Raw genomic sequence first — 26,269 nt, 5'->3', positions numbered from 1 at the left:
GTTGTTACACTCTATGTCAAGAGCATTACATAAATGAAATTGTAAAATACGCCGGCTTGGAAAATGCAAAGATTTCGAAGATACCTATGGATGTTGGATATGTGAAAGAAGACACCGCTAGTGAACCCATGCGAAACAATGAAAAGTATAGGCGTTTAATAGGATGTTTGCTTTATCTTTCTGTAAATTCTAGGCCAGATATAACAGCATCTGTCTCAATATTAAGTCGAAAAACAAGTAACCCCACATGCCGAGATTGGAATGAATTAAAAAGACTAATAGCTTATCTTAATGGTTCAAAATCCCTTCGACTTCATTTAAAATGTGGAGATACGAAAGCATTATATGGATTTGCTGATGCCGATTGGGCTCAAAATAAAGCCGACAGAAAATCAAATAGCGGTTTTATTTTTAAATTCAATGGAGCTCCCATTTCATGGTGTTGTCGCAAACAAGATTGTGTGTCATTGTCCTCAACAGAAGCTGAATATATATCGCTATGTGAAGCAGTTCAAGAATCGATTTGGCTGAGAAGGCTGTTAAATGATTTTGAAATAACAACCGATGCCACAATAATATACGAAGATAACCAAAGCTGTTTGAAATTGGTTCAGTCTGAGAAGTTTAGTCGACGAAGCAAACATATCTCTACAAAATACTATTTTATAAAAGATTTAAAGGATAAGAAAGAAATACAATTGGAGTATTGCCCTACTGAGATAATGGAAGCTGACATTTTCACCAAACCTCTTCAAGCAAATAAGATTCAAAAATTTCAGAAGATGCTTTAGGCTGGTATGCACCTCTAGCGAAATTTTCGGTAGCAAAAATTTATTTAAGTCTACAACAAAAAAACAGGGCTGTGTACACAAATTATAAACCAGCTAATCGCTTTTAAAAATTGTTAATATATGTTCCAAACATTCCTCAAATAAATTGTTTATTATTTACAGACCTTTTAAAACTTTTACGCACACAATGATTGTAATAAATTAAATGTTTGCTGCCAAAACATGCTTTTGACAACCCTGTTATTTTCATTAGAGGTGCGTACCAGCTTACGAAATTGAACGCTACCGAAAATTTCGTTAGCATAAATAGGAATGCATTTCTTATGGGAATGAAATTTTTCGCTAGAGGTGCATACCGGCCTTTTCTTTGCAATGAAGTCAAATTGAGAAGGGGTGTTGAATGCAATTTAACTTGTTTTAGAAACACTTGTTTTGTATTTCTATATTTAAACCAAAGCAATTTTGTAAAATCATGTTTTATGCCTTTTCAATTTTTTTATTCATTCATTCTTCTTCAAGTTCTCTTAAATAAACATAGAATACATTTTTGTAGTTTGGTGTTTTTTATTAAACTCTGCCAATAGAAGATGGGAGATTGGCTACTGAGCACATCAAACCATTTACCACATTAGTTTAATACTCGAACCAAACGCGTATACGACAAGTATTGACATAGCATTAAAATGCAAATAAAAAGAAATTAAGAGCACGAAATAAATTTCCATAAAAGGGAAAATGTAATTTTTTTTGTTGTTGCCTAAAATTTAACATTGTTTCATTAAGAAAATTAAATTTTTCATTTAAAAAATTAAGAACAACAAAAAGATTACAAACATGTATTAAACTAATCTGGTAAATGCAACATTTGGTATGACGCAAGCCAATCTCCCATCTTCCTCAAATCTATAATCTTTGATACTGATAAAGTTATATTATGAACGGCACATAAACAAATGCTCGCCTACCGACATTCGCTTGAGTTGTGTTTATACACTTGCGCTAACCGGCTGTCGGCTTGATTGTGTTTACTCATGAATTTGCCATCTCCAACGTTCTCCATTTAATTGGTTGCTATCTTTCTTATTACGGACAACGTTTTAAATTGTGGGTTGTTTTTTGCAAATAAATTAGTTTTTTTTGTAAATTGAAACGTGTAAAAAGACATCTGTTTTTCTTGGTGTACTTTATACCTTGCTTGCTGGCAATGCAAGGTTCTTTAAGGAAAACTATTTAGTATGCTAGCTTCCATCATATATGCTGAAAATTAATTTGGTGGCTACACCAAAATTAAGAAAGCAGACGACCAACAACACGTTCCTTAAAGCAGGAACTAGTTCGCCGCCTGTGCGGATAGTGCGAAGCCAGTGTTTGAAAAACGCATCAACGAATATAATTTGGATAAACATAATTTTTGCTTAAATTGGAAATAATTCCAATTTCTCGTCGCTTATCTTTAGCAGAACGTACAAAAGATAAACGAAAAACCCCCAAACTTGTGAGAGAAGAATAAAAGAAACACGCTACGAATAAAATATTTGTCAACAGAGAGAACCGGAGAGACCGAACATCTGCCGACTGGTGGGGAAAACGAGCAACCGGAGAAAAACATAAAACACTGACATTTGCAATTTCGTTTAGTCAGTCCACACTCAGACTCAAGTAGTTAGGCATACGGGGCAGCTCCAAAGCAACCTCTCCATAAACTATCCATGAGGAAGGCTTGCTTTATTCCATAGGAAAAAGCAAAAAACAATAAATAAGGGAAGACGGGATATACCAGTACAACAATACAGAAGAAACAAGACCAAAAAGCTGCGAAAAAACTTTACCAAAGGAATCGTTCATAGGGTCTTTAATTACAGTTTATTAAAATTAAAGTACACGGAACTTGATTCTATCAGCTGCTACAAGAGAAAATATCTTCCCTTCAACTGCAAATAAGTACCAAATTCCAACATGAATGTGGACGACTACGAATCTTTGCCCACAACAAGTTTGGGTATTAATATGACAGCTGGAGCCATAGCCGGTGTATTGGAGCACATTGTCATGTATCCCATGGACTCGGTTAAGGTAAGATAAGCTTCGCGCAAAATAACAACAACACACATCAATTATTTTACTATCAAAAGGTAACCAACCAATTACCTAACCTAACATTTGGTTTTGGTAGTGCGTTTAGTGATGTAATTCACCTTTTTTCTTCTGTGCGCTTTTGTATGGTGCTACAAATACGATAAATGTACGCTTCTCACTACATTTACTCTCCCCATAGGCTTTCACCACCTTGCTAGATTGGTTGTGTGGTCTCTGGAATGGGAGCGTAGTGGTGAATGTGTTCTTCTCGGGTTTTGTTTTTATACCACCATTCTTAGGTCTCCCCCGTCGTAACCACCTTCACTCACATTTCATGACAAATAAATTCCGAAACGATATTTGTATTGCCTAATAAGTGTTGTATGGTATGTTTGCGAATGCATTTTTAGATATTTTGGGAATTGTTGTGGTTTTATTGTTTTCTTTGAAAAATAGTTTGCACACAGCTCACTTTACAGCATGTAACGTATGTATGTAATTGAAATCAGCTGATATTTCACCTTGTAATGGAATGCTAATATTAAGTACCTTGGGAGTTTAGCTTTCACGAAAAAGGGTAATTGGCAAAAGAAAGTATTTTATAAATGCGATAATCGAGACAGGCAATTTCAAGCAGTACTATTATTTATTCCTAAAAAAAAATAGTAAAAACATATAAATTTCTAGAGTAGATGTATGGATGTTTCTTTCAAATGTCTTGCGGGAATTGCAATGAAACTTTTCTATGACATTGGTGCCTCTTCCATTCCACAATATACTACTTTGTTAATTAATATTTTAGAAAGTGCATGATCGCTCGTATTACCATGTTATAGAAAATTTTGCATTGAATCATACATAGTTATAATTTGTTTAAACGAAGTCGAAATCTAAGATTAAAGACGTGTCGAAATCTAAGAATAAGCTCCATTTTTGGTTATCCACATCAATTCCATATCCACTATTTACGCCAAATTCAGGAACGTGTGGTGCAGTCCTGAATTCTACCATCCTTTTTGAGCTTTTCTTTTGTTGTTGTAACTGTTTTTATGCGATTTCATCCAATTTTTATTTACGCCTTGGTACAGCAACGCGGAATGAAATCGCAAAAAAAATTTGAAAACAAAATTTTGTTTTTCATTTTTTTTTTTTAAGATAATACATTGCACAAGTATAATGTAAACAAATATTTGGTCCCATTCGAGCTGCTTTGCGGCAATTTGGAGGAAATGTATCCACGGCTTTTGAAAATCGATGTTGGCATGTTTTCAAGCTCCTTTATAATTAAACATTTTTGGTAGTATTGGGTCTGAAGTTATTTGCATATACTTTTCGTTTTAAATTTGTCCAAAAATTGCGCGTAATAGGTATGCATATACAATTTGAAGGGTGTTTATGGTTTCCAAGTCGAGTCAGAAGATTACATTTAGATTATATGCTTCTTATTTATAAAGTCTTTAACTTTTGGTAAACAGAAACGAATACATTATCTTTCAGAATTGATGGACAAACCAGACTCAAAAAAACTGGCTCTAGCATTCCATGCTGACTAATTGCAAGCCTCAATTAAACTTTTGTAGGAAATTTTGAATGCTCCTTATATGTTATTGTCTACGTGTTTTCCTTCAAAAAGTTGTTTTCCTTGCCATTCGTTTCCATCCAATGTGAAATATGGCTCATCGTCCACAATGCATACAATGACGCTCTTGGCTTGGCTTTTCTAAGTCGAGACTTCGTGCTCTTCTGACGCTTCTGCCTTCTTTTTTTCTGGACTTTCTCTGAATTCCCATATCACTCAGATACTGTTTTACTGTTTTCCACAAGCTCCCTATTGGCTTTAGCGACTTTACCATCGGTAATTTTTCGAAGTCGACTTCTCATAGAAGAGTCGTTCAAACTACACTTTTTTCCAGAACCACGTTTTTTTTCTGTTGTTTGTCTTTTCTCATATATCGCCAGTGTTCTGTATACCGAACTTCGATTTTCTCCTTGCTCTACAAAATGAGAAACGATATCGGATTTCTTCCAATCAGGATAATGGTCGAACGAATTACAATTTGATAAACTTCAGCAAAAATCAAATAGCAATATCATAGATATAACAGGTTGGCTGATAAGTCCCCGGTCTAACAAAGAAAAACACATTTTTGTGTCAAAATTCGTTTTTATTATTCAACATAGTTCCCTTCAAGAGCGATACAACGATTTTAACGACCTTCCAATTTTTTGATACCATTTTGGTAGTACTCCTTCGGTTTTGTCTCAAAATAGGCCTCAGTTTCGGCGATCACCTCTTCATTGCAGCCAAATTTTTTCCCTGCGAGCATCGTTTTCAATAACGCCATATAATAGTCACTGTTGATGGTTTTTCCCTTCTCAAGATAATCGATAAAAATTATTCCATGCCCATCTTTCAATGCTTCGGAGACGGTTCACCGGTCGCTGTCCACTCAGCCGACTGTCGATTGGACTCAGGAGAGTAGTGATGGAGCCATGTTTCATCCATTGTCACATATCGACGGAAAACCCGGGTGTATTACGAGTTAACAGCTGCAAACACCGCTCAGAATCATCAACACGTTGTTGTTTTTGGTCAAATGTGAGCTCGCGCGGCACCCATTTTGCATAGAGCTTCCGCATATCAAATATTGATGAATTATATGACCAACACGTTCCTTTGATATCTTTAAGGCCTCTGCTATCTCGATCAACTTCATTTTACGGTCATTCAAAATCATTTTGTGGATTTTTTTGATGTTTTCGTCGGTAACCACCTCTATCGGTCGTCCACTGCGTTCACCGTCCTCCGTGCTCATTTCACCACGCTTGAATTTTGCATACCAATCAATTATTGTTGATTTCCCTGGGTCCGGAAACTCATTATCAAGCCAAGTTTTTGTTTCCACCGTATTTTTTCCCTTCAGAAAACAGGTTTTTATCAAAACACGAAATTCCTTTTTTCCATTTTTTTCACAATAACAAAAGTTGCTTCACAAAAGACGCTCTATCTCACAAACTAATTGACCTACACACGTCAAATTTTGACACGAATCATCTGAAGGTTGGTACTATATAAAAATAATAAGCATACTTATAGACTTATCAGCCAACCTGTTAATAATGATTTACTCAGGTTTTTGTTATAAGATATATAATTGGTCTTATGGGCTTTGTATTACGAGTTTTTAAAATAAATAAATAAATATATCACAAAACATGTGGTAAATGAATTATTTATATTTTTCATTTTGCTTTGTACTCAGCGTTGTAAAATTTGTGGCGCTGTCAATCCGCAAACGTTAGTAGTCGGAACTATCTCTCCGTAGACACTGACATTCAATTGCCTGCGCACTTTTTCCGTCCATATAGGGAATAGTGTGGCTGAGGTTTTTGTTGCAGATATCCTCAAATTTCTAACAGTAAAATAAATGGTAAGATAAGCAAGGTAGATATTTAATCCATTAACATGTTGAACTTTTCTGTACTCAGTTGCACAAGTCCCAAAAAATCACTATGGTGGAAATCAAAATAAATGGAATCAATAAACTTTATTTTTTTTTATTTAAATATAATATTTTTTAACAAAACTCATGTTTTATAAATACATAAATAATAATTAAATACATAATTCAACTTCCACCATGATCACGGGTGTCGCCGTGGTCCAATGGTAACATGTCCGCCTTGCATAAAAAAGACCCTGGTTCAATCCCAATCGAAACTCGACGAAACACCAAAAACATTTTCAGCGATAGTTTCTAACCTCTCAGTAATGCTGGTGACATTTCTTAGAGTTTCCAAGCTTCTCTAAGGAAATGAAAGGGGGTCCCTTGGCATTTAGCTAAGCATATAATTGGGAAGTAATTGTATGTGAGATTGAAAAAACGGGCAGTAATTGTATGTGAGATTGTGAACCAAACTATGCGAACATGGGCATAAATCTCCAAAAATGTACGGACGTGCCTAGAATAGCGTATGATGTGAGCATGATTACCGTCGTGATTGTCGAGAAAATATTTTTATGAGCATGATTAAATAGTTTTACTCATGCAAGACATTTGTTTAATCTTTGTTGCTTTCTTGACGAAAATTTCTAATTTAAACCCGAAAATATTTCTATTTTGTACACCGAATAAAGCAAACATTAACACCAATGTTCGGACATCCACTACAATTCCACAAGCGTGAAAATTTTGGTGTTCTGAATTCCACGGTGTTTTTATATTTTCGAATTCACGTCGGTTCTATGAAATTCAGTGAATGGAGGAAATCAAGATCGTGGAATTGATTCTCATCCACCTGGAATTAAATATGCAAAAAATGAGTGTAATTTGGAATTATCTAAGGAATAAACTTGATAAAACAAGATAAGAAGTATCAGTTCTCCAAAAAGAATTTTTCTTCTCTAAACGTCAATAAACATTTTGGTTGTTTTTTTTTTTTTTTTTTTTTTTTTTTTTTTGCGAAAAACAAAAAATCGGTTGTGGTGGCAGTCCATTATTTCAGGCTCAGTTAATGTTGAAAGTTGTTAAAATTTTTGCACTACAATTGAGAGAAATTTAAAGAAAATTATATAATTTTTATTTTTATATAACATATTTCATTTGCTCTTGATGCAACTTTGCTGACGATAATCTCATTCGAAATCTCCAACAAGAACTTAGACCATCCAACTTAGCAGATATTTAGTAGATATTAAGTCTAAATGTTTCAAATATCTCAAATGCTCAGATATTGTCATATGCGGAAGATAAAATGTGTAGTTGACATGTTTTGAAAATAGGAAATAGGTTACCTCTTTAAACAACGTAATTATAGGCAGGTGGATCCATTTTTTTAAATTAAATTGTCAACATACAATTTCAATAATGTATTTATATATTATTTCTCTTGATTCTCTTTCAAATCAATTTAACCCCATATATGACGGAAGCATTAACAAATATCGCGTGCCAGTCATACACAAACATCGCTCTTACTTATTTTCTACAAATCGTACCATAATTTAGAGATTTTTTTGTAAAGTCATGTAGTGAAATTTTAACGCAAAAAAAAAATAAAAAGTAAGAAATTCTTATCTATTTGCTATATTTTTCCTCAATGTGTATATACACAGTCCGCCTTATCTTGTCATTATTATATACCCATGTAGCACTTGACTTGCCACTTCCATACCTTCATAAGAACACTGTGTTAAAAAGCAATGACACGATTAATAATATGCATATACCTAATACACGATATCATCAAGAATCTATTTTCGTTTTAATGAAAGGCGAAAATTCCGTATCCAGAAGAAAATTTTAAATAATATTATTATGGCGCATACGAAAATTCATGAAATTTTAATAACACTAGTTTACAAAATAATTTTTTTCATGTACATTTGATGAAATGTGACATTTCTTATGTATTTTGATCTGCTGAATTGGAAAAAAATTTTTTTAAATTTTTTATTGAACAGTTTTTGAGATATCCCGTTATTTTTAGTTTTTCGCTCTTTTTTCACTACAACAAATTATATCTCGAGCTAGAAATGTCCGATTATATCGTTGTTGATACTTAAATGAAAGGTATTGAGATGAGGAATAATCGTGTATAATTGGATCTGTGATAAGTTAAGTGGTTCGAAAAATATTGATGTAAAAAGGGCAAATTAAAAGAAAACAAGTAAGGAAAGTCAAAAGTCGGGCGGGGCCGACTATATTATACCCTGCACCACTTTGTAGATCTAAATTTTCGATACCATATCGCATCCGTCAAAAGTGTTGGGTGCTATATATAAAGGTTTGTCCCAAATACATACATTTAAATATCACTCGATTTAGACAGAATTTAGTAGACTTTTACAAAATCTATAGACTCAAAATTTAAGTTGGCTAATGCACTAGGGTGGAACACAATTTTAGTAAAAAAATATGGAAAACCTTTAAATCTGAAGCAATTGTAAGGAAACTTCGCAAATGTTTATTTATGATTTATCACTCGATATATATGTATTAGAAGTTTAGGAAAATTAGAGTCATTTTTACAACTTTTCGACTAAGCAGTGGCGATTTAACAAGGAAAATGTTAGTATTTTGATCATTTTTGTCGAAATCAGAAAAACATATATACGGCACTATATCTAAATCTGAACCGATTTCAATCAAATTTGGCACGCATAGCTACAATGCTAAATCTACTCCCTGTGCAAAATTTCAACCAAATTGGGCCAAAACTCTGGCTTTTAGGACCATATTAGTCCATATCGGGCGAAAGATATATATGGGAGCTATATCTAAATCTGAACCGATTTCAATTAAATTTTGCACACTTGACTATACTACCAATTGTACTCCTAGTGCAAAATTTCGAGCTAATCGGGATAAAACTCTGGGTTCTGGGTCCATGTAAGTGCATATCGGTCGAAAGATATATATGGGAGCTATATCTAAATCTGAACCGATTTCAATCAAATTTTGCACACTTGACTATACGACTAAGTGTTATGTTTGTACAAAATTTCAAGCAAATCGGTACAAAACTCTGGCTGCTGGGTCCATAGTAGTGCATATCGGGCGAAAGATATATATGGGAGCTATATCTAAATCTGAACCGATCTCTTCCAAAAACAATAGGGTTCTATTCTGACCCAAATTAGGAACATGTGCTAAATTTGAAGGCGATTGGGCTTAAATTGCGACCTAGACTTTGATCACAAAAATGTGTTCACAGACAGACGGACGGACGGACAGACGGACATGGTTATATCGACTCAGGGACCCATCCTGAGCATTATTGCCAAAGACACCATGTGTCTATCTCGTCTCCTTCTGGGTGTTACAAACATATGCACTAACTTATAATACCCTGTTCCACAGTGTGGCGCAGGGTATAAAAAAGAACATGTTTTACGGTGGCCCTTTTCCTCCGGAAAAGTACATGGGCTTTTAATAGAACGGAAATCATGTTTTTAAGAATCCTGCATTCAGTAGTTCTCCAGATATGATGCTATTTCAGTATTTCGTATTTTAGTTTAAGTTAATAAGGAAAAGAAAATTGTTTATTTGTCCTTTCTGGTTCTTTCTACGCAGTGAAATTTATTGCCAAAACTGCTTAAAACAAAGATTTTTTGTATATCACCCCAAAGGAACTTCTCGTAAAGCAAAAAGTATGTCTATCTCTAGGAGAACATTTTAGGGGGTACAAAAAAGTATTGACTTAGGAAGAACTTTTTTGCTGGGTAGATGTATCCAAATTTTCCAAGAACAGAGTTCTCTCCAGCACAACTTATCAAAACAAAAAGACTGCAGCTTCATTTTACTGATGCAAAATAATGTGAGTTGTTTAGGATCGTACATTTATGTTCTTGACATGCGTCGATTTTTTTTTGCAGGCAATTGCAATGCTACTCTTATTTGGTTTTTGTTATTTTGTTAAAGTTTTTTTCATCATCAGGGTTTAGCACTGTTTAATTGATTTACCGATTGCGGTATTTAAATAAGAATTACTACTATATTTATTTAATTTTTTCACAAATTAATAAATAAAAAATTACAAAGGAATTTTTTTTAATCCAGTGACTTTAAACTATTTTGCAACAGAAAAAATGTTATATCTTATCACCAAAAAAAAAAAAAAAAACTAAAAATACGATTGCTTAATTGTTGCTATTGTAGTCGAGAAAAAAATCTTTTGTTATCGGATCACGTTTTGACTATCGTCATGTGTTAGTAAAGTTGTATAAGCTTTACAGTTCAGGTACCATCGTACGATAAACATTCAATTGGAGCAATAATTCGTAACCACATCGTCGTTGGTATGCTGAGATGCTAATACAAAATGAAATAAGATCTATTTTCCAATGGGAAATCGCTATTACAAGCTTCTTAAATTATTTGATTGCCATTGAATGAATTCGACAAATATCAATTGAATATTTTATTATTATTGTCTGTACTTAATACTCCTAGGTTTATTTGTACGTATGGAATATTTAAATATATGGGAATGAAAGTGTAATTACAAGTAATAAGCTTTGTACTTGTTAATGATGATTATTGCTAATAAATATGGAACTCATTGACCAGCCCTATTGAAATGTTCGAATAGAACATTAGTTGTCCGTTTGTATACCTTTTCATGTACATATTTCGAGAATGTATTTATATGGGAATGTATAAGTGTATAGACAATTTTGCTTCGTATTTATATACGTTATCAAGTTTGTGGTTTTACTTATGAACCCACATGAAATATATAATGAAGTGAAAAACTCATTCCGATGAGACATATATGTACTTTAACAACGTGGGTCCCAAGAAATCTCTAAAAAAAATTGGATATCCTACATCCTACGGAGATAGAAGAAATCCTTAATATTTCATACAAATGTCGCCTTGCGTTTGTTTAATACCCGGTAAGACAAATAAATAAATTCATCTATATATGAATGATAAAGCAATACGAAAATTATAATTAGTTTGCAATTAATAAAAATAAATGCACTAATTCTACACCAAGCTGATGGAATTCGATATGTATGCTATATATTATATATAATTCAAATTCTTATTGTGGCCAATGCGAGCGTAATTAATTGTTCGTTGACCTTGGCAATATATTGCTTATGCATGGATTTTATGATTTGCATTTAAACCATATACAAAGTTTTTGGTAGACTTCATTTATTTGTCGAATAAAGGGAATCTTAAAAGCCTGTAAACAAAACATATCGAACTATGTACATATAATAAACAATTAAATTAAAAAATGTATATAATATTATGAAATGAAATATAAAACTTAGGGGTTGGTGATGTCCACAAATTTATTGACACTTATAGTGTCAGTGTCTACTGTTACGTTATTTTTGTACTTCAGGATCTAACGAACAACAAAATGTAAAATTTGTGGGATTTACCCCCATTTTCATGAAGCTCTGTTAGTACTACGTTAGCTAACGAACTTTTAATCCGTGATATTTACATATCTGTGATCCGTATATATTCCATATGCCAGTTAGAAACTTAACTGCTGAAAATTATTCAGTTAAAGTTAACCGGAGTAAAGATATTTCCATTTTTCTTTCTGTTAACTGGCAGTTAAAGACTAACGGAGCTACATGAAAATGGCCGTTAAAATGTTATCCAAAGCCTGTTTGAGAACCAAAAACAGTTCTTTTTATATTCCTGCATTCTAATATTCTTAATAGGTCATATATGCGATCACGAATATTTTCTGATGTGTCTACTAGCAAATCTCTTTTGGTGTATGTTAGTTTTAATCATAAGTTTCCTACGATGCGTTCTACACAAATTAAAGTTTAATTAATATAATTAAGATACATTCTGAATTTATCGATAAATTTGCATCCACTTCCAATATGCGAATTAGTGCAAAATATTTTTTATTCATTGCATATTAAAAAGAGGCTCATGAACACAATAAATCAGAAACGAATAACGAAAAAAAAATCAAAGTTCAATTTTCTATATATATATATATATATATATATATATATATATATATATATATATATATATATATATATATATATATATATATATATATATATATATATATATATATATATATATATATATATATATATATATATATATATATATATATATATATATATATATATATATATATATATATATATATATATATATATATATATATATATATATATATATATATATATATATATATATATATATATATATATATATATATATATATATATATATATATATATATATATATATATATATATATATATTCAGCGCGCTTTTAATTCGTTAATAAAAATAAAACGTACCCCACAACTTCCGATTGTCATTCGAATGTAATTGTCAATAAAGCAGAAGATTTTCAAAATCATTAATCAAATTTAATAGCCTTATTATTGTACAATTCAACACTATCATTATATATTGCACCAATTTTTCATACCGAATAACGAGTTACCCTATCAAACAATAATAGTATAAGTTGGCTGTTTCTTAACTTTGTGTCAATTTGTTCTAATGGAGTTGGTTGCAATTCGCTAAATTGGCCTCTTAAGTCCGATTGAATTGCTTAAATAAATCGAAATAAAATAAATTCATATTTCAAGTGAAAGTCATCCTTCACTTGTAATTGATTTCATTATGAATTTTAAGCCAGAAATTGTATATTCCCCTCAAAGTACAAAAAAAAGCTTTGTGTAAAGAATAGTCTTCCGCAATTTTATTTTTAATTTTGCGTCTATTAAATCACAAATAGTAGAAAAGATAATAATTGCAGAAATTGTGTACTACAAATATTTATCTAAATGATGGAGAGATAAAACCGATAGACCAAATTAGAAAAAGTGTGAATGTAATCTTAAAGTGGAATGACGTGCAACTTTTTGTTATTGTCGTTGCAGGCCCTTAATTTTATCTTAATTGTCAGAACATGAAGGGGGAGAGAGTATGTGTGATTTCAGATTCCTGGAAAGTACTAAACCAAAAGTCAAGAGCTCTGAGCAGAATATGTGGTTGCACCTAAAGCTACTTTAAAAGAACACTTGTCCATATGGACATGTATAAAAATGAACATGCAACATTATTAGCGAAGAAATTGGTCATAAATTCGATAATCGAGTACTGTGCCAGTTCTGAGATGAAGAAAAATTTTCTGACCAAGAATATATCCAGATTGAAAAAAATGTTTTTTTATTTCTTCTTTCTTAATTGACAGTAATAATAGTATTTCAAGGTCTATAATAGTATTTCAAACTTAATTATCAAATATAATTTATATTCATACATATATTTAATTTATTTATATGTAACGATAGTAGTAATTTTTTAAATAATTTTTAGTGTTTATTATATCATTGCACTATGGGCGGAAATTGAAAATTTGCGTCAAAAATTATTTACAATCAATCTAGTATCGCCAAACATGGTATATCGATATATCTTATCAAAATCAAATGTTACCAACAAAAAGGGAGTCAATCCCCCTTATTCCAGGTGCGTTACTATAGAGGGGTCGAAATTGTAATTCCACTTGGGATACTATAGAATATACTCTTAGATGGAGTTTAATTTATATTTGCTTATTTTCCTTATTAAGAAAGCGCCTTATCCCCAGAACTTGATGTAAATAGTATAAACCAGTTGTCATTTTATTAAATTAATTTTATTAATTAAAATTAAACAAATATTAACCATCAAAATCACATTCTATCTAACTCTAATTCCGTCCCTCAGTGTTTGTTGTTCGCAGGATTCCGGTCGCAATTATTAACCGATTTTGATAAAATTTGGTACAACATGTTTTCTTGGTCAAAGGACAAACACGGTTGAATTTCGAAAAAAATTGATCAAAGTTACATATAGCCCCCATATATACATATGTATCGCCCGATTTCGACAAATTAGACCATACTGCTCTTATTTACTTCCCGATTGTCTTCAAATTTAACACAAAGTAATTTTTATAGTATTCTTAAAGTGTGCAAAATTTCATCAAATTCGGTTCAGATTTAGATATAGCTACCATATATATGTATCGCCCGATTTTCCCAAATTTGACTATAAAACCCTCACATTTATTTTAGTATGGGCAAGTTTGGGCAGACAAACTTTACAGCACGTAAAAGTATACTTCCTCACGAACAATAGTAAACAAAAATTTTCATTAACAATCGTTAACTTTTTTAGTTCTATTCCTCGCAAATATACGTATGTGTTACAATTTTCACATATAAACCGCACTTTTGAATCCATAAATTCAAGTTCAAAAACAAAAATATTTTGTAAAGTATTTACGACATTTTGAACTACTAATCCTCTTCTTCGAATCTACATTTAAAAGTTTTCTTTATTCACTTTTATTGCGAAAAAAATTAAGCACGAAATTTTTCAATTTTTGTTCGCCTTGATTAAACGCAACTGGCATAAATTTTGATAAACATTGGCAGCCTTTTTCTCCTGAACAGGGTTGCCAAGTTTTAAATTAACTTTCGATTATTACTTTCCAAGATGTTCTATAGTAATTTCAATTGGAATATCCAATAATTTTTCAAATTTGACTTTTTGCCGCTGTTTTGCGATTTCCGCCCATAGTGCATTGTGGTAACTCTGTTGGCGGCATTATAATTGTATATGCTTTTTACCATCATTCATTCTTAAATTATTAAGACCTTTTAATTTCGTAAATAAAGTTCAAATTAAAATATCAAATACATTGAGATTGATATCACAGAAAAAAATATCACCAAAATATTTCCAACTGAAAACTTGATTGATGTTGAAAATTTGTTCAATTATTAAATTAATTGATACACTTAACTTTTTAATCACGATAGAAACATTAAGTCAATGAAATTGTAATCGAAAGACTAGATAAAAAATTGGAAATTTTTTTAATTTTTAATAAAAGTTTATTTAAAGTTTTTAATCAAACTACAAATACTCAGTTGTGAAAGTAATTGAAAATAGTAACGTTTCTAATGAAAAAATTAATTGAGCTTTGTAATCAACATCAATTAACTTTTTAATTGAATCCATTTTTAATCAAGTATTTTTTTAATGTCTAATTAAAACTGTGATTGATACTATCATACTATCGTGATTGAAGACATTTCAATTAAAAAATTAGTTGGATCATTTAATTTCGTGATTGAATCAGAAAATTTATTTGTATGTATGATGTCATGATGCATTATCATGTAACAATGTTTTTTTATACGATTTTTCCAAACCAAAACTTATTGCGAAGTAATGTCAATCAGTACATTGTAATTAGGATTTTGCAAAGACTTTTTGGCATATTACCCTGTAAAGGTGGGTATTAAGTTCGAGTTTAGCCGCTAAAATCATCATTTTTTCAAGATTACTTTTCTTTAATAATCCATTTTATGGAATAAAAACTTTGTGTAAATTTGCTTTGGGCTATTCCCCATCAAGTTATAAAAAAATGTGCAACAAAGATGTATAATTTGAATTCTTTCTTTACTGATTTAGTTTTCACTTTAGCGGCTAAACTCGTACTCACCTTAATACTGAATTCAACGCAACTGTCGTTACCCATATCGTTGTATATCATAAAACCTAAAGCAGCCTTGACATTCAGACCGGAAAATCAATAGAGATATGTTATATTTCCAAGTTTGATAAATAAATAAAGTCTCCACAGAGATTGAAGTTTTAATAAAAAGCGACTTTTATTTATTATGTAATCAATGACTGACTAAAAGTTCTTTTCAATTACAGCGAGAGAATGAACCGTTATATAGAGATGGTAAATATAAGAATGTCACGAAATGATGTAAAGATGAGAGTTATCGATCAATCTATTAAATATCAAATTATTCAAACGTAGGAACATATCATCTTTCCCTCCTCTGAGCAGTTTAAGGGGAAAACATTAATGGCCTTCTGCGGATCCTAGTTGATCTGCGCGGGGCAACTGAATATTTACGTTCTTCCTCAACACTTGTGCTATGATCCGGTATTGGAGTCCCAACACTTTCTGAGGTTGATGGTGTCCCAAATCCTCTCAATGTTGACGTTGGAGTCATGTTGCTGAACGACGATGGTGTCACTACTGCTCCGTGCTCTACATCTGTCTGTCCACTGGTTGGTCCCAGCTGCGTTGGCTGTATCGATCCGCTGGTTATAGAGCAGTTATCAAATTCATCACGTTGAATCACTGATGAGGGGACAGACATGTTTTCGAGTGGCGCGTTACCCTCAGCTACCCGTATTTGATTGATGTGCCTCTTCACGATATGACCACCATAATCAATTCGATAATGCAAATCGCCTATTCGTTCAATGACCTTACCCTTTAGCCACTTTTCCGCCGGTTTATTTCCTGATAAGAAGAACACCAAGGATCCCACATCAATTGTTCTGTATGATTTTTCATTTTTAAGAAATTGCTTTTCCATTACTTTTTTGTCAATATCCTCCGGTCGAAGAAGATCCATTCTTGTCCGAATTAGACGTCCCATAAACAGCTGCGATGGTGATTCATTGGTTGTGCTGTGGGGAGCGTTCTTGTATTGCCTTAAGAACTCGTTCAGGTTTTGCCTTAACGTTTGTGCAGTTGTCCCCATTGCCTTTAGCGCCTTTTTAACGGTCTGGACACCACGTTCGGCTTGTCCGTTTGTGGCAGGGTGGTACGGAGCAGTATACTTATGATATTTCACACCCACCTTCGTCAAATAGTCGTTGAATTCTTTTGACGCAAAATTGCTACCGTTGTCTGTAACCACCATCGTAGGGACCCCATATGCTGCAAACACATCGTCGACTAATCCAATAGTTGCATGAGCAGTTGTCGCCTTCGTAATTTTAACATCCAACCACTTACTGTAGGCATCCGTAACAATCAACAACATCATACCTTCCACGGGGCCAGCGAAGTCTAAATGTACTCTTTCCCACGGTCCTTTTGGATATTGCCAATGATGCTCGTTATAGGCCTTCGGCTTGTTACCAACTTCTAAACACCTTTCACAACATTTGGCCGTATTTTCAATATCGAAGTCAATCTTCGGCCAGTACACGAATGAGTGCGCCATACCCTTCATTTTTGTTATGCCCAAGTGGCCCGCATGTAGATTAGAAAGTACATCCTGTCGATACTTACATGGTATCACAATACGGTGTTCGAAAACTAAGCAACCACTTGAAAGCTTGTAATTAGATTCCGGCGATTTGTAACCATATTTCATCAAGCAACAGCCTTTCTCGAGTAATTGTACAATTGCTCCCAATTCAGCATCCCTACGGGTTTCAAGCGCTATTTTCTCTGCAGAAATTGGAAGTTGATTAATTTGTCGAATGATAAAAGTATCAAATGCATCAAGTTCCTTAACTTTGCTTGACAAGTTTTGCTCCTTTTCTACTCTCTGAATTGTCGACACCTCCGGAACCGCACGAGATAAATAGTCTGCGTTGCTATTTAGTTTAGATGGTTTATAAATTATGTCGAAATTAAAATTACTTAAAAAATCTGCATAATTCGCCATACGCGAGATACATAGCACAGGTAATGACTTGTCGTATTGCAGAATTTGTGTAAGTGGTTTATGATCTGTGATTAAAGTCCATTGTCGTGCATATAAATATTTGAAAAATTTCTGAACTGCCCACACAATGGCCAAAGCCTCTTTATCAATCTGAGTATATCTCTGTTCAGTTTGGCTCAACGCACGACTTGCGTAAGCCACCGGACGCTCACGTCCGTCCTGCAATCGGTGTGACAAAACAGCACCCAGTCCTGAGCTACTCGCGTCCGTAGCTAAAATCAAGGGCAATTTGGGATCATATGGAATGAGAACTAGGGGAGAAACTAATATGCTCTTAATGTCATTGTAAGCAATATCAGCCTCTTTAGTCCATATGATCTCTTTACTCTTCAACATATCCCTCAAGGGCCTCTCACGAGTAGCTAATTCGGGGATAAATGATCCATAATAAGAGGCTTTACCCAAGAATAGTTGTAGCTGTTCGATGGTGGACGGTTTAGGCGCTTTAAGTATTGCATCAATATGTTTGTTCGACTTATGTATTCCTTCTGAATCAATCATGTGCCCCAAAAAATCTACTGAAGACGCTGCGAAAATACACTTCTTTCGATTTAACTTCAAGCCACAATCTCTCATTCTCTGCAATGTAATTTCCAAAATGCGCATAAGTTCTTCAAAATCTTTGGCATACAGTAGAAAATCGTCAAAAAAATTTAGTATGTTTGGGATGCCTTGTAATATAGCTTCCATTTTTCTCTGCCATATCGCGGGAATGTTTGCGGCGCCGTATACAGCTCTTTTAGGCCTTATCAACCCATGCGTGATTGTGTTCAAAGTGAGAACGTGTGCAAATTCCTCGTCAATCGTCAGGTGGGTGTACGCGTCGGTAATATCTAAGTGAGCAAAAATGGTTGCGCCTCTCATGCGGTTGAATAAATCCTCTGGCTTAGGTATAGGATGCTCATCAATAATCATACGTGGGTTTACTGTGGGTTTATAGTTCCCTGTAATTCGAATAGCACCGTTCTTCTTGGTAACTATGTGCGTTGTTGACGCCCACTCGGAAAATTCTACCCTTTCATATACACCTGCTGCAATTTTTGCATCTATCTCCTCGGCGTACGAGTCCCTTAAGGCTATGGGTACTTCTCTAGCTTTTGCAAACACAGGTGTTGCATTGGGTTTTAAATGTATTTTTGCTGGTGGCCCCATTAGTTTACCCGCCACCTCACTGAAAACGTCATCAAAACGAGAAATTAAACCATCTAATCTTAATTTCTGTTCTCGATTGAGTACAAAAGCCTCCGATACAATAGCATTGATTGTATCTCTATCCAAGCTTACGCCTTCCGCTGTGGTGAAAAGTTCTATGAAGTTAATATCATGTGCAAAATGAGCGATCCACTCACGGCCCAACAACGAGTCAAAATCCTCCTCAACTACGTACAAGTTGAGGGACCTCTTCGTTTTCCCCATCGATACGGACACTACTACCCTTCCAATACAATTTATCTTGTGTCCCGTATAACTAGAAAATCTCCTGTCGGATTTCAAAAGCTTAGAACCGCCTCGAATTTTGTTCCAATTTCTCTGGCTTATAATGCTGCAGGGAGCGCCAGTGTCTAACTCCATCATCAACGACTTGCCGTTAATGTGCACTTCAATTAGCTTCCTTTCATGAGATCTGCTGCTGTTGACTTTGTTCACAATTTTTAGCTGCTCAACTGAGTCGTTATTGTCGTCTTCGATTGCTACCTTATCCGCTCTGTTCTGGCAAACTTTAGCAATATGCCCCGACCTTCCACATAAGTAACATTTTGCACCTCTATACTTACACCCTTTCCTCAAGTGGTTACCGCCACAGGAAAAGCACATTGTATTTGAACCCCTTGTTCCATTGTTTTTAATTTTGACAGGCGAAAATCCTAATTTACATGTTTGCTCAGTTGTCACTACATCACTCGTCTGTACCTCTCTTGCTGCTTGTTGCGTCAGCTCCCTGGCATATGCAATCTCATATGCGTCTACAAATGAATCTGGTTGTTTTGCGATCAGCTCATCACACATCGCAGATGAATGTAGGCCACAAAGTAATTGTTCTACAAGCATGCGGTCCAAGAATTCTCCATATTCGCAAAACACCGCTGCCTGTTTTAGCCGTAGGCTAAAACTGGCCACTGACTCATCTGGCTCTTGTTTCAGTGCTCTAAATTTTACACTTTCAGCGTATTTATTACGTTTCCCATCGAAGTGATTAATGAGGACACTTTTAATTTCTGCGTATGAAATATCGGCGGGTGATCTAGGGCTAACCAAAATTTTAAGTGCGGTGTTCAAATGCATCCCCATGTGAACACGTGCATAATTTGCATGATCGTCCTCGGAAACCTTTGATAGCTGCAAACCCCAATCAAATCTGGTGAAAAAAATCAGCAACTGTTCCTCCTTCACTTTGCCTGTACTCCGCAATTGAAAATTGAGGCACTTTGGACATGGCACCTGGTTGTGTTACTTGAGTTGGGTTAGCAGTAGTGATACCGCCCATTGCAGTCCGAACTGCTTCTGCGAGTATTTCGGCAATTGTCTTCATTTGTTCCTGTGAGATACTCATCTTATCCCACTTCTGACACCAGTGTTATATTTCCAAGTTTGATAAATAAATAAAGTCTCTACAGAGATTGAAGTTTTAATAAAAAGCGACTTTTATTTATTATGTAATCAATGACTGACTAAAAGTTCTTTTCAATTACAGCGAGAGAATGAACCGTTATATAGAGATGGTAAATATAAGAATGTCACGAAATGATGTAAAGATGAGAGTTATCGATCAATCTATTAAATATCCAATTATTCAAACGTAGGAACATATCAAGATATTTGTCGACTGTGTTCTTACGCTTCGCTATAATTAAGCAATACTTGGAGCAATTTATAGTTACACCATAATTACGGAATTACGTTCTTTATGATTATGGGCTAAACATTTACTGAATGGGGGGGGGGGGGGTAAAGCTCCCCAAGTGGCCTTATGCCTGTGCTTCAAGAAATGAAAATCCGTTTGCAATCACTAAGATGAAAAGTATTACATATTGTATCTTACGGTATGTTTTTGGGAAATATGTTATTGCTTGTTTTTGGATACAATTAGTCTTCCTTATTCACGTTATTTTAATTCCACAGTAGTATATTATAATTCTGAAGGGACCATTTTCATTTCTTATTTGTTATAAATTTAATTTATTAATTAATATTTTAATTAAATAATTATTAATTTAATTACTTAGTCATTATTGATTACTTCCCTTTAAATTATTGATTAATTTTTCATCTATTTACAGACACGTATGCAAAGTTTATCACCGGCTACTTCAAAATTAAACATCACAGCAACATTTCAGAATATGGTTAGAAAAGAGGGTATATTTAGGTATACAATTCCATCACTTGCCGTGAACTGTTTAAGGCCTTTTTAATTGCTACTTTTGAAATTTGCAGACCGATAAGAGGTGTTACGGCCGTTGTGGCAGGTGCTGGACCAGCTCATGCTCTGTACTTTGGTTCCTATGAAATGTCCAAAGAGCTTATGACGAAAATCACCACACATAATCACATAAATTACAGTAAGTTATTTAAGTCATATCAACTGTTTGATTGTGAAATATCATCACTCTTTATGTAAACACCTCATTCCTTCGTAGTGGCCTCCGGAGTCATTGCCACTCTTATACATGATGCTGTGTCGAATCCGGCTGAAGTCATAAAGCAACGTATGCAAATGTATAATTCACCATACAAGTCGGTGATGGCTTGCATGCGTGGCGTTTACCAGAGTGAAGGATTAAAAGCTTTCTACCGCTCCTATTCAACGCAACTGGTAATGAACATCCCAAATCAGACAATACACTTTACCACATATGAGTTTTTCCAAAATAGGGTAGGTAAAGCCAATATTAAAAAAATTTAAGAAATTTATTATAAGTTTTCTATTGATGCACCTAAATAGTTGAATCATGAACGGAAATATAATCCACCAGTTCATGTGATAGCTGGTGGTGCAGCTGGAGCTTGCGCTGCGGCAGTTACCACACCTCTGGATGTTGTTAAAACACTATTGAATACTCAAGAGACTGGCTTGGTGAAGGGCATGATGGAAGCAATTAAGCAGGTAAGAGTAAATGTGTAAATGCAGTATAAAATAAATGTTTTACAAACTAGATGTTGTCATCAATACACATCTATCAATCAGATTGTCCTTGATTTTAAATTGGTGTAGTTCAATAACAATATTAGTTTACTTGTTATATTATTTTTCCAATTTGAACATCCTTTTTTGTTCCATTATAGATTTTTTGAAAAGTAAAAGCATATTTTTTCTAAAAAATTTCAATAATTTCTTTAATAACTAAGATTATAATCATTTTTATATATTTTTTATAAATTTACATTATATCAATTTACCTAAATTTTAATCTATTTTTTATCATAAAAACTCCTTGGATAAGCGGTCAGCATTTTTTTTTTTTAATAATGGCTTTAGTATTACATATGACAAAATAAATAATAAAGATAAGGATGGCTAAATCCCAAATATATGTATGTCTTTTTGTAATTTTAGATTTTTTATTTTATTTAATTTTTTTCTGCATGAACGTAACATAGTCGATCATTATTTTTTCGATAACATCTATAATAATACAAATAATTAGCTTAGAATTATTTTGTGTGTGTGTTTTTAATATATGTATATTTTTTTGTTAAACAGGATTATATATCGTATTCGTTATTTTATTGCAATTACTCCTGAACTAGGAATTTATCACAAATAGTACTAAGTATATTTATTAAACTCCTTTATTTTACAGATTTACACTGTGGCTGGACCTCTTGGATTCTTCAAAGGATTAACGCCGCGCGTTCTTTACTCAATGCCTGCTACAGCTATTTGTTGGTCCACATACGAATTTTTCAAATTCTACTTATGCGGCTTGGATCGTGACCAGTATAAATCAACAATAACTGGTAAAAATATGCTGCAGCCACGAAAAACTTCCACCATTGTTGATGATGCTCAATTGCGCAATGCCTATGTGCTACCAGTGTCCGAAAGTACCGAAGATGGGACAAAAACATCCAAAGAAACGAACACACAAACAACACCACCACAATCGCTGCCAACGGGGCCTATCAAAACGGTATGTGAGTTATCTTCCGCTGTGGGCAGTACACCAACACTCAATTTGACCACAAGACACACAGACGTGAAAAGTCCATTCGACAGAGGATTCTCGAGTACATAAAGTAATGCTTGATATGGTACCTATACATACATTCAAAATATCAACAACGTTCAATTGTACGCCTCAAACCACACACCAACGAATCACACAGTAGTCCCAACACAATACTCGTCGTCGTCTTCGTTCAGCGTTACACGGTGTCTCGCCTGTGAGTTCCAGCAGCACCAGCCAATTACGCTTATACCCAACTGTTTCTACGGCCGCTATTCTGTTTCTTTAAAAGAATGGAATTGTTTGCCGTACTATTATAACGATTGATGGTGGGGGCCCGAAAGAAAATCTAACGAGCGTTTCAAATCACTTGTAAAGACAATGAATTAGGCGATGGATCCTGTATTTTTCTTAAGATTTTCTTTGAATTGTAATTGCAAATCTTTGTTTGCCTCGAGGGATCTTCAAAAAGCTTGCATTTCTAAACAATCACCATCATACAAAGAACTGCAAACAATGAAAGCTTTTTCGTGGTTGAAAACTATTGTCATGTAATATATATATATTTAAACAAAACCCCTTAATCGTTATTATTTTTAAAATAAACTATGTATATGAATATATGTATGTTATATAAAAAGAAACTCCCTTATAGAAAATAAACATTAAAACAATAATTCCAAATCATAAAGGAAAAATCAATTTGTAATAAAATTACAGAGAAAAACAAAAATAACCAAGGAAAATTGTTTCGTTATGTTTCCAAAATTGAGAGAGAAAAAACGATATATCGATATCATCTAATTTTATTTTATTTTTGCTTTAAGACGGCCCTAGGTTATATGGTTTTGTTTTGTGTAAGTAGTAAGCTGTTTCAAATTAATGCATACACCAATAATTCCTCAATCTTAATTAAAATGAATTTCGCTCAATCAATCTACTGTTTTTAAAAGGATTTTTAACTTACCGCAGATATATAACGTGTAAAACTAAATAAAGAAAAAACAATCGTTCTTAAACCAACGTCTACCTTAACACAACATAACATGAAATCAAATAGAACTGTTGATGTATTCACCACTGGAGTTAGTTTTATACACTCCCTGTTTATTACAAATCTTATTATTATTATTATTACTAATTATTTACATTTAAGTATTGATTTATATTTTCGTTAGGACTTTTCACATTGTTGGAAATGACATTAGTTGGTTTAGCCGGAAGAGCAGCGAAATAAAAATCCGAAATTTTTATTTATTTTGTATTATCAACCGCAAGTTTACATTTTACTTCTAAAGACAAAAATTGTAGCTATATATTGTTTATTAAATCGTATGCCACCAATTTTAGTTCTGAGATCGATCGTTTATCCCATGTAATGCAAATAAACGAATAACCTAAATATTGTTATATTTATGTATTATTATTTACTTTTTCTAAGAAATGTTTGTTTTTCAACAATCTTTTTGAGCGTATAATTACTATTACAATAAATTGGTAGTGCTATTAAAATAGCATTTATATAAAACCCTAAAATTATATAATAAGAATGAATTACATAATGAGAAAAAAACTCTAAACTTGTTATCGTGAAACGACACCATAAACAAACAAAAATTACCACTATGAGATACTTGTAAAAAAATCAACATCTATGTATCTACATAATTGTACGAAAACAAAAGCATAATAAAATTGTTTTTATGTCAATTAAAAATAAATTCATATGTTGTACGTTTACTTCATTTTTCTCTTTTTACTTAAAAGTGGCTACTAAATTATATCTTCATGTTGCATTTTTTATTATCACTTGAAAATGTTTATTTTCGGTGAAATGAATTATTAAAGAAAAGTAACCTTCAAAAAATGGTCAATGTAGTACGATAATGTCAACTTAATACTGGTCTCAAAAGTGGGTATTAAGTTCGAGTTTAGCCGCTAAAATCAAATGTAAATCTGCAAAAACAGAATAAAATTATAATTTATTATTGCAACTTTTTTTTATAACTTGATTGGAAAATGTTTATTTTCGTTGAAATGAATTATTAAAGAAAAGTAGCCGTGAATAAATGGCCAAATTAGCGCGATAATGCGAACTTATTACTAACTCGAACTCAGTACCCACCTTAAACTCGAACTTAATACCCACCTTAAAGGCCACTATGAAGTTGTGATTATTGGGCTAAATTGGTTATTTTTTCACTGTTACTTTTCTTTAAAACGCATATAAATTGTTCAAAGAAGTTAAAATAATATATGAATTAAAAAATATTTAAGTTTAATACTTACTTTAATACAGCGTGTTTTTTCTAGGTTGCATTTTAGAACATTTGACGCTTGCAATGTTGCCGGACACATGAATGTTTTGCGCAACAATATGTTTCCGTAAACATTTCCATACACATTTATGTTAATAGCAAAAACAATTGAAGAAGAATATGGGAAAATCAAAGATTATAGATTTCAGGAAGATGGGAGATTGGCTTGCGTCATACCAAATGTTGCATTTACCAGATTAGTTCAATACATGTTTGTAATCTTTTATTTGTTTTTCGTTTTTATTTTTTTAAATAAAAAATGTAATTTTCTTAATGAAACAATGTTAAATTTTAGGCAACAACAAACAAATTACATTTTCCCCATTATGGAAATTTATTTCGTGCTCTTAATTTCTTTTTATTTGCATTTTAATGCTATGTCAATACTTGTCGTATACGCGTTTGGTTCGAGTATTAAACTAATGTGGTAAATGGTTTGATGTGCTCAGTAGTTGAGATTGCACCCATCTGGGTAGCCTTCGCTGACAGCTGGACACACGTACTTCCCTGGTCCTGGATTGCTCTCAATGTCGTCGACACGTAGGAAATGGATTCTGACGGTAAAATTGCTCTTAGAATTCCGTTTTTCATCAAATAGGACAGCATTTTTTAATAAAGATCAGTAATTTTCTTAATATAGAGAATAAGGATGTGTTGGGATTATTTTCCCCAGATTAAACATCATGTGAGAATGCCGTAATGGAAGCATTAAACAGCAAAGTGTTTAATCCAGTTCTTTAACCACACTAGTGCCCAAATCATCGGCGGAACGTTATCTGTGATGTGAGTTTACTCCTACATTAAAGTTAAATAATAAGAAGTAAACTGAAATCTCCTAATATTTCATTAAAA

At 33.2% G+C, this 26,269-nt stretch overlaps 1 protein-coding gene and 1 long non-coding RNA gene across 2 annotated transcripts; both read left to right on the top strand.

Annotated features, from left to right (window-relative positions):
* The first annotated feature begins 1,870 nt into the window (after positions 1–1,870).
* mfrn (mitochondrial iron transporter mitoferrin) lies at positions 1,871–24,820 on the top strand. The gene is made up of 6 exons (XM_075296131.1): positions 1,871–2,864; positions 21,210–21,298; positions 21,367–21,491; positions 21,570–21,805; positions 21,875–22,036; positions 22,734–24,820. Exons 1-6 carry the CDS (start codon positions 2,748–2,750, stop codon positions 23,166–23,168), a joined length of 1,164 nt encoding a protein of 387 aa, XP_075152246.1. The 5' UTR covers positions 1,871–2,747; the 3' UTR covers positions 23,169–24,820.
* LOC142226247 (uncharacterized) lies at positions 11,028–15,104 on the top strand. The gene is made up of 2 exons (XR_012719640.1): positions 11,028–11,268; positions 13,267–15,104. It is a non-coding gene; the product is annotated as an uncharacterized LOC142226247 (long non-coding RNA).
* Positions 24,821–26,269: the final 1,449 nt, after the last annotated feature.

Source organism: Haematobia irritans, chromosome 1 (assembly GCF_050003625.1).
Source record: "Haematobia irritans isolate KBUSLIRL chromosome 1, ASM5000362v1, whole genome shotgun sequence".
Lineage (NCBI taxonomy): Eukaryota > Metazoa > Arthropoda > Insecta > Diptera > Muscidae > Haematobia > Haematobia irritans.
Note: the sequence above shows the minus strand (reverse complement) of the source record. Positions and strands in the feature narration are given on the sequence as shown.

Coding starts and splice junctions, on each gene's coding strand:
- mfrn (XM_075296131.1), top strand. CDS start 2,748: ATGAATGTGGACGACTACGAATCTTTGCCCACAACAAGTTTGGGTATT. Junction 21,492..21,569: donor ACATAATCACATAAATTACA/GTAAGTTATTTA, acceptor ATTCCTTCGTAG/TGGCCTCCGGAGTCATTGCC. Junction 22,037..22,733: donor TGATGGAAGCAATTAAGCAG/GTAAGAGTAAAT, acceptor TTTATTTTACAG/ATTTACACTGTGGCTGGACC.